This window comes from Archocentrus centrarchus, chromosome 21, assembly GCF_007364275.1.
Source record: "Archocentrus centrarchus isolate MPI-CPG fArcCen1 chromosome 21, fArcCen1, whole genome shotgun sequence".
In the NCBI taxonomy this organism is placed as follows: Eukaryota; Metazoa; Chordata; class Actinopteri; order Cichliformes; family Cichlidae; genus Archocentrus; species Archocentrus centrarchus.
This window is the reverse complement of record NC_044366.1, coordinates 31,703,144-31,713,143: the sequence shown is the minus strand read 5'-3', so window position 1 is coordinate 31,713,143 and position 10,000 is coordinate 31,703,144. Positions and strand designations below refer to the sequence as shown.

The 10,000-nt window shown below is 42.7% G+C and overlaps 1 protein-coding gene across 1 annotated transcript; it reads right to left on the bottom strand.

Moving 5' to 3' along the window:
- Positions 1 to 8,564: 8,564 nt before the first annotated feature.
- LOC115800208 (trace amine-associated receptor 1-like) lies at positions 8,565 to 9,661 on the bottom strand. Its single transcript, XM_030757456.1, has 2 exons — positions 9,576 to 9,661; positions 8,565 to 9,378 (listed from the first exon to the last, which is right to left on the bottom strand). Exons 1-2 carry the CDS (start codon positions 9,659 to 9,661, stop codon positions 8,565 to 8,567), a joined length of 900 nt encoding a protein of 299 aa, XP_030613316.1.
- Between the last annotated feature and the right edge of the window lie 339 nt (positions 9,662 to 10,000).

Sequence of the window (10,000 nt, the reverse complement as noted above, 5' to 3'; positions counted from 1 at the left end):
AACTGGGGAGAGTGCCCACCCTCTGGAAGACATCCTGTATCATACCAATCTCGAAGAAGAACCGGCCGAGCGAGCTGAATGACTTCCGACCGGTGGCACTCACCTCACATCTAATGAAGATGTTGGAGTGGCTTTTCCTCAGCCTCCTCAGACCCCAGGTGCAACATGCCCAGGACCGGCTGCAGTTTGCATACCAGGCAGGCGTCAATGTTGAGGACGCAATCCTCTACTTACTACATCGAGCACACTCTCACCTGGATAAGGGAAATGGCATGGTGAGGATCCTTTTCCTGGATTTCTCAAGTGCCTTTAACACCATCCAGCCCCTTATACTTCAGGATAAACTAAACAGGATGAGAGTGGACCCCTGCCTGGTCAATTGGATCTCCAGCTACCTCACTGACAGGCCGCAGTATGTCAGGCTGAAAGACACCATGTCTGACACAGTGATCAGCAACACCGGAGCACCCCAGGGGACGGTGCTGGCCCCTCTTCTCTTCACCCTGTACACTGCAGACTTCTGCTACAACTCTGAGCTGTGTCACATCCAGAAGTTTGCTGATGACACAACCATTGTGGGTGTATCAGGGATGACAGAGAGGAGGAGTATAGGAACCTAGTGCGGGACTTTGTTGTCTGGTGCCACAGGAACCACCTGCAGTTCAACACCTCAAAGACCAAGGAGCTGGTCATTGACTTCAGGAAGTCCAGACCAAGGTCACGACCAGTTCAAATTGAGGGAGTTGAGGTAGAGACTGTAGATGCCTACAAGTACCTTGGACTGTGGCTGGACAGCAAGCTGGACTGGACAAGCAACACAGAACATCTGTACAGGAAGGGACAGAGCAGGCTGTACTTCCTGAGGAGGCTGCGTTCTTTTAACATCTGCAGGAAACTCCTGGAGATGTTTTATCAGACTGTTATAGCGAGTGTCCTGTTTTACACCGTGGTGTGCTGGGGGGGCAGCACAACCAGGAAGGACGCATCCAGGCTGGACAAACTGATCAGGTGGGCCAGCTCTGTAGTCGGCATGAAGCTGGACTCTCTGGTGACGTGGCGGAGAAGAGGACTATGGACTATGGGCATTATGGATGATACCAGTCACCCTCTGCACACGGTCATCAGCAACCAGAGGAGTCTGTTCAGTGACAGACTGCTGCTTCCCAAGTGTAGGACCAACAGACTGAAAAACTCCTTTGTCCCTCACGCCATCAGACTGTACAACTCCTCTTTGGGGGGGAGGAGGGGCAACAGGAGGACAGTGGGGGGGCAGCCTGAGCCTGAGCCTGAGCCTGACCATGACCACAATGTAACGTAAAACAGTACTGGACAATGAATAATATCAATGTGCAAGTATTACTTCAGCTGTCTGACATCTTATATCTTCTTTGTCTTGTTGTGTCTTTGCTTATAATTTATCTATTTATTCTTTGCTTGTATATTCCTGACTGTATATTTCTGACTGTATATTCTTGTATATTCTGTGTATTTCTGACTGTACATTCTTGTATGACTATATTTCCAACTATATCTCTGCTTGTGTGACTATAATGTAAAAAGCGCTACTGGAACTTTAATTTCCCTGACGGAACCCCCCCAAAGGGATTAATAAAGTTTAATCTAATCTAATCGAATCTAATCTGAAAACAAACCCCATAGTGCCGTATACCCAAGTGTCAGGAATTTTATTAACTATACAGCTGTGGTTTAAGATTCCTTATTTTTTTATTCATTTTTTTTAAGCCTGTCATGTCTGGCAGTTTTCGCAATTGGAATCATGATCCGAATGCAGTGGTGTACCAAACATATTTGCTTTTACAAGAGCAGCTATATAAGTTTTCTATAGGCTACTCTTGTTAATGTTTGTATTTTAATTTTAATTTTATTTATTTATGCCAGGCCTGACAGGTAGGAAGGAAGGGATAAGAAAAAGAGTCATAAAGAGAAAGAGGGGGGTGGGGGGGTGGGGGGGGTGGGGGGTGGGGGGGGATGAGAAAACCAATTCGGAGAAAAAATAATCAAAGAACGATAGATATACATACATATATACATACACACATTCACATATCTGTACACATGCATATACATATATACACATTCACACAATCTTGCTGTGGCTTGCAGTAATGTGTGTATGTGCATCTGTCATTGAATGTACTCACTAATGAGGGCAAGAAACTGCAACCACGCCCCCTGTGATCTGATCTGGACAGCGAAGAACCCAGAGGACCTGGTCTATCCACGGCCCACTAGGAGCTCAGAAGACACAAAGCCACACATCCTGATGGCAACCGTATGCACACCCCAGAGGAGGAAGGAAGGAAACCCCAGACAGAGCCCCCACAGCCAAAGGGCAAGAGTCCAGAGAGCCAGAGGCAATGAGCAAAACACGAGGCAGATTATCTCCTTGATTCTGAAAGTTTGCATGGACGGATTGTGTTATCATTAAAAAATGTGTTGTGTTTAGAATTTTTTTTTTTTTTTTAGTTTTGATGAAAGGAAAGCAGAAATAAGGAAATTAATTTTCTAAATGCAGAGTCCAACAACTACAATGTTTACTTTCTTCTTTCAGAAAAAAATGACAGCTGTATCTCTGGAGGATCTGTTGATGTTTGCTACAGGTCTGGCAGCACTAACACCAGCAGGCATGACGCCACCTCCACACCTCAAAGGTCAAATGTCAGTTACTAATTCCCGTCCAGTCTAGTTCAGATGCTGCTGGCATACTACCATCGTAAGCTACTTAAATCAGAATCTTTATTGTCATTGTACACAGAAGTTGCACAACGAAATTTAAAATGCATTCCTTTTAGGTGCCTCAGACAATAAATAATAAAATAATAAAAATATGAGTGATAAAAATGATTACTAAAATACAGTGCACAATAGTAAATTAAGATGAATCTAGCCCCAATACACACACCAACGCACGCACACAGTCAGCACTACCACCCCACATCACTGTCCAAACCACACAGAGTTCAGTTCAATGATAGCCCTGGCATAAAAGCTGTTCCTCAGTCTGTTTGTTCTGGCCTTCATTGTCCTGAAACGTCTGCCTGATGGCAGTAGCTGAAACAAGGAGTGTCCAGGGTGTGAGGGGTCCTGGAGGATGTTCTGTGCCCTCCTCTGGCAGCGGGCATTGAACAGTTCCTGGAGGGAGGGCAGGGGACAGCCTATGATCTTTTGAGCCGTGTTGATGATTCGCTGGAGTGTTTTCCTGTCTGCTGCTGTGCAGCTGTTGAACCACACGCACAGACAGTAGGTCAGGATGCTCTCTACACAGCAACGGTAGAAGGACACCAGCAGATTCTGGGTCAGATAGTTGCTCCTAAGAACCCTCAGGAAATGCAGTCTCTGTTGGGCCTTCCTGTAAATGCTGGTCGTATTGATACTCCAGGTCAAATCATCCTGCAGATGTACTCCCAGGAACCTAAAATCTGAAACCAGCTCCACTTCATCCCCCTCGATGAACAGAGGTTGAATGACATGTGTTGTCCTCCTAAAGTCTACTACCATCTCCTTTGTCTTAGTGGTGTTCAGGATCAAGTTATTCTCACTGCACCACCTTGACAGCCGCTGCACCTCGTCCCGGTATGCTGACTCATCCCCGCCTGATATGAGCCCCACCACAGTGGTGTCATCCGCAAACTTAATGATGCAGTTACTGGCATGTATGGAGGTGCAGTCATGTGTGTAGAGGGTGAAGAGTAGGGGACTCTGCACACAGCCCTGTGGAGAGCCGGTGCTGAGGCTGATGGCTGAAGAGAGGTGGGGACCTACTCTTACCCTCTGGGAACGGTCTGTCAGGAAGTCCTTGATCCAAAGACAGGTGGAGCGTGGTATCCCCAGATCTGACAGTTTAGTCACCAGTCTGCCAGGAAGGATGGTGTTAAACGCCGAGCTGAAGTCCACAAAGAGCAGCCGAGCGTAGTTCCCCCCCTGCTCCAGGTGAGAGAAGGCAGAGTGGAGGGCCGTGGCAATGGCGTCCTCTGTGGACCGGTTGGCTCTGTAGGCAAACTGGTGGGGGTCTAGTCTGGGAACACAGTCTAGTATTTTGTAACACATTGAAGCAAAAAGCTACTTTACTGTTTTGCTAAACATTTTTGCTGTTTTTTGGTTCTCAGAGCTAAATAATTTACAGTATAGGCAAGTTGAAACAAATGGTGGACATGTTGTTACAATTTTATTATTATTATTATTAGTCTGTCTTCAGGGTTTAGACTGAATACACGGTTCATTTTAAATGTTTTAATCCACCTGTCACTTTGTATGTTCTGAATAATGTATCATTTTTCATTTTAGCAGAAGGAACAGGAACCAAAAGATTAAAAATTTGGGTTCAGGTAGTTTGTCTAAAACCTGGCTATGTCTTTGAGCAATAAATACAGTTCTGTGGCTGATTCCCAGTCTTGTGGCTCCTGTAGTCCATTTTGTTGTACAGCCTGTTGTAGGTATTCCTCAATGTTTTGATCACCACACAATTCAGTCGCTTGCCTTGCTTTAGGAAACACATCCACTTTCCTCTCCTCAACAGCAAATCCACAGTCTCTTGAACCATATTTGCAAAATCAGTATGGAATTAATAATAGAATTGTGAAGGATATTTTCTACATGTACTACAAATAGTTTAATATGTCAGATTTGTTTGCTGGCCATATGGATATGTATAAGTGAGCACCAGAAGTGACAGCTCATAAATTAACAACTGTATCTTACTTGTACAATGATTAAATTATATTTCCCAACTTGTGCTATAACAATACTGCATTGTTATGTAATACAAAAGGTGATTTCTTTCTATGAAGATGTCAATTACCTGTGAGGCAAGAGATAGAATTCATTTGGAATCCCCCCAAGACATGATGCAAGTCTGCTTGGTCGGATCCTGTGTTTGTTCCAGAGGTCTTTCCATTCATCCAGGTCTTTCTGCAGAACACTGCTGAAGCAGAATCTCAGCAAGCATTGATGTTCATGGCTTCCATTGAAGTTTCTGGAGTCTCTTAGATCTCCAAACAAGTCCATACAAAACTGAGACCTGGGGATACATTAAATTCAAAATGGTTCTGTTCTTTTTCATTTAATCATAGTTAAAGAAATGTCTCCCTCTTTCCATTTCTGCTCATATTGCTATTGTATGATATAAATGTATGTTACGGGGCGCCCGGGTGGCTTAGTGGTGAAGCCAGCGACCACGTATATATGCCGTGTTGCGGTGCGGGCGGCACAGGTTTGAGTCCTGGCCTGTTGCCAATTGTCTTCCCCCGTGTCTTTCCCCGTTTCCTGTCTCCCTCCACTGCTGATAAAAAGCCACTGTGGCCAAAAATGCAAAAAAAAATTTTTTAAAGTATGTTAATCAAAATAGTGCTTCTTTTCCACAGTTTAAAAATGGTGGTGTACCTTCTGTAACCAGGCAATGGAAAAAACTCATTTTGAAAACAAAACATTTGCTTATGTTAAGTAATTCTGGGACCAAACTCAACATGTCATGATAGTTGGCAAAACAAGAAAATGTTATAAAATCAATGTTGACCAGCTTCCAGTGTACATCGCATTAACCAGACACAGATGTACCCACCGTCCTCTTCTGAGAAAGGGCCACCATGACTTACTGTGTTAATTCTCTGTTGATGATCTGTGACTCTGGCTTGAGGATCCAGCATAATAGTCTGTATTTGCATGACGGAGGGTACACTGTATTGCGGCCAAAGCCCCATTCTCAGTCCCAAGGTCTGTTCATAATCTCATTGGTATCACTCCAAGACTCTTGACACAGTTTATAAAACTGAGAGCAATGACAGAAGGCTTGTTGTTTGTCATTCCACAAACAAGCCACATCATTCTTCTTGAAAAACCAGCTATACATCCTGAGAGCACCAACCCGAATGGCTTCAGTTTGTCGTAACCATCTACATGCCATATGTAATTGGGCCCCATGGAGTGATACGTGCGTCTTGTAAACCTCCTGCGAGTCCTCAGGGCGATTCACGTTTGACATCTAGCTTGTGTTTTTGTTTGAGAACTTGCCACATGGTCCACCAAACGCGCTAAAGCCCTAACTTCCAGTTCAAAACCCAAAAGTGGAGTTATCCAATCGATTTCTCAGGTTTCCCACTGGCACCTACCTCTTCTGTTTTGTTAATGTCATTGTGCTTTTGTAATTTTTAATTGTGCTTAGTTAATGTTGTTAATGTTGACTAGTGATTTGTTGATGTGGTTTGCACTTCAGGGCCACCATACTTTCGCCACGGTGGAAGCCCCTGAATTTCGGTAGGATAATTTGCCGCATAACATGTGGTATGGCTCAAATTAAAATTAGAAATGTAAATTGTTATTTTGACCAGTACAGTTCTGTTTCATTCACATTACATATTCTCAGTAGGGAATCCTGGAGGAGTTTGGAATGAAAGAGAAGGTGGCGTCAGCCACTGTGAATAATGTAGCAAACGTGGACATAGCTGTGAAAAAGCTGAACATCATCAAGTTTCCATGTTTTGCACACACGCTAAACCTTGGAGCTCAGAAGCTATACAACTACAGTGCATTTTCCAACTGTGGCAAGGATTCGTTCTGTTTTTGTGTGGATGAAGAGATCCCACATAGCAAAAGTTGTCCAGGACAAGCAGCAACTCCTCAGTAAGAGTACATTTTAGATATTTTAATCAAAGCCAGCCAAAATGTAAATGAACAGATTATGGTCATTTTAAAACAAATTAATGGTAATATTAATGGTGTTTACACTAATCTCATCATGTGTGGGCCTTTCAGAGCACATGCTCCTCTTAGATGTGAGGACAAGATGGAACTCTCTGTTTTTGATGATGGAGAGGTTCTGTGAGCAGTTTTCTGCCATCCAAGCTGCAGCTATAGACCCACAGCTAAGAAGGCCTGTGGAGAATGGGAAGTATGTAATGTTTGGAGGGAAAAAGACAAAACTTAGTTGGATAAAGCTATTATTAAAAGGTGTTTTGTTTATACTGTGCAGATTGTCCAGACTTGGAAATGAGGACCTGAGGAAAGCAGAGGAGTTTGTGCTGCTGATGCAGAAGCATTACAGATCCACACTTGCTGTCTGTAGCAAAAAAAGTCCGACATGTGGCCAGATACTCCCCATCCTTCAGAAGCTGTGCAAACTTTACACAGTGCAAGCAGATGACTCTGCATTCACCAGGAGCATCAAAGAAAACATCTGGAATGATCTTTCCAAACATTACAGGGTAAAGTGACTGACCTTTGTTAATTAATCATTATATGACTGGTAACCATATACACCAAACTTCATTCATATTTAATCTCCCTTTCCACTAAATTTATGTTGTTTGTACTCCATTTTAAACTTAAGAATGATGATATTCAAGCATTCAAGCATGTTTTAGACCCCAGATTTAAATCCAGGTTGGATGGGAATAAAATCTGGGGCAGGGGAGCAGCAGTTGCAGCAAACACACAGGCAACAACAACAGAAAGCTGAGGCCTGTTATATCATTTATGTCATGATCCTTGGCCACTGGTCTAGTGTGCCTTCTTTCTCTGACTTGTGTTTGTACTTTGGCTAGTGGTTAGACTTTTAGTTTATCATAGTTTTCTGTTATAGTTATTTGTGTTTAATTCCTGTTTCCCACATGTTGTCTCTGTGGCTGTGCCCTGCTCCCCCATTCTTTGTATTCCTAGTGCTTCTATATCTCCCAGTTTAGGTCTATTTTTAGTTTGTTCATTTACCTTGGTTTGTTTGCCACTTCATTTTTCTGCCACAATAAAGGCTCACCTTTCATTTATTATAACTGACGGCTCCTGAGTCCTGCTTCTGGGTCCTCACCTCCACACACAAGCCACACTTTCCACTCACGCAAATGACAGTTTATGTTTAAGGCTTTGGTGGGATTCAGGTGCATCTTTGGTTCACACGACACTGTCACCTCATGTATTTCAGGTAACTTTATGACAGTGGGCCCCCCAAAAGTTGAGTTCTGGAGACCCACCTATGTTTGTGTAATATGAATTAGTGTGGGTATAATCTTTAGCTAAGAGAGAACTGTCCAAAGGTGTTTTTATAGAAGAGGTTTTAGAACCCCTAAAATCAAGACCAAACAGACTAATCCTCAATCATCTCATCAAAAGTACTTATTTAATTTTTTTTGTGTTTCCTTACTCTGATATATACTCCAGTCACAGTTAGTATATTTTACTAATCACTAAATGCAGTGATGACTTAAAGTCACTTTCAGTTATAAAGTAAAAGTCCTTCCATCCATTTTCTTCCACTTATTCAATCCAGGGTCCTGAGAAGAAAGATGCAAGATACGTCTGGATCTGTCAAAGGCCAGCATGTAGACACAGGAAACAAGTCACATTCACACCTACAGTCAGTTTAGAGTCCCATATAACATTAACCCCTCTGTGGGAATAAACTGGAAGTCCCTGCACAGATACAGGGAGAACCTGCAAGCTCCATAGACAAAAGCCTCGGGCCTGATTCAATCCCAGGACCTTCTTACTGTGAGGTTACAGTGCTACCTACTTCACCACGGATGCTATATTTTACAAAAGCAAGTTTTACAGTCTTATTATAATATATTTGCCTCACTGATATCATGTTTGAATATTTGCAGAGTGATGATAAGTTTAACAGCATTTCTAAACCAGGGGTAGAACAAGGTATAAATCAGTGGGTTAAGGCAAGAGTTAAAGTAAAAGACAATGACCACAGTAGATGCAGATTGATCATTTATAATGTTTTCTTCAACAAGAGTGTAGCAGTAATATGGACAGAAACTTGCCAGAAACACAACTACAAGAACCCCAAGAGTCCTGGCTGCTTTCAGCTCAGATCTGTTTGTTTGATTCAGTGAAAGCTGAAGTGTGACAGCTGTAACATGAGAGCGCATGGCACGAGCCTGAGACACAGCCACCACAAACACTCTCATATACAGAACTATGATTAGAGAAACTGGAACAATAAAGTATAAAACAAGGTCGACAATCCCTGCAACATCACTGCTGAAAAGAATACACTCTCCATAGCAGGAATTATACCTGCCTGGTTCAATCAGGATAGCCTTCATATAAAGACTGCTGGCGAAAGTTGAATAAAACCAACACAGACAAACACTGAGTTTGACTCTCCCCACATTAATTCTGGTGGGGTAATGCAGAGGGTCACAAATAGCCACATAGCGGTCAACTGATATGAGAACTATGTTCCCTATTGAAGCACAGACAATATTAGTCATTAGATAAAAATAAACAGAACACATGAGATCACCAAGCACCCAGCATCCTGTGCTTCTAATCATTTCTAATGGCATCAACAGAAGACCCACAAGAAAGTCTGAGACAGCCAGAGAGAGGAGGAGGATGTTACTGGGTGTGTGTAGCTGCCTGTAAGGAGATAGAAAAAATATAATACACATAATTTCAAAATGTCTTCAGTGAAAATGCTGCATGCATACATCCTGCACATACATAAAACATTTCAGGTCATCTTTAAAATACACCAAGAATGTGCAAAATTCACTTCATACTTTTCATATACGTAAACCTTGAACTGTAGCTTGAATTGAAAAGTTTATTTCCACCTGAAGTAAGAGACTGAGATGATGACCAGCAGGTTGAGAGCAGCAGTGATCAGAGAGATGCAGGAAAGCACAATGTTCAGGAACATAGCTTTGGACCAGTGAAATGTCGGCTTCCTGCAGGAACTGTTGAGGAGTTGTGAAAAACAGAGCTCAGCTCCTTTCTGTATCTCCATCATCAGGCAGCTGCAGCTCCTGCAGCTCTGATCAGAACTTCTCATATAACTGATTTATCTTCCCCCACCCAGCAACCTCTGTCAGTCTTCAACATGATAACCCTCCTCTTTCTTTCAATACAACCTATCACACTTTTACTTTTTCACACTCACTGTTTCACACGTAGTTGGTTTTGGACCATCAGTTTTGAGTTTTTGGATTCAAAACTCTGGGCCTTGAATTATCATAAATCCTACATCCCTGTTTATTTT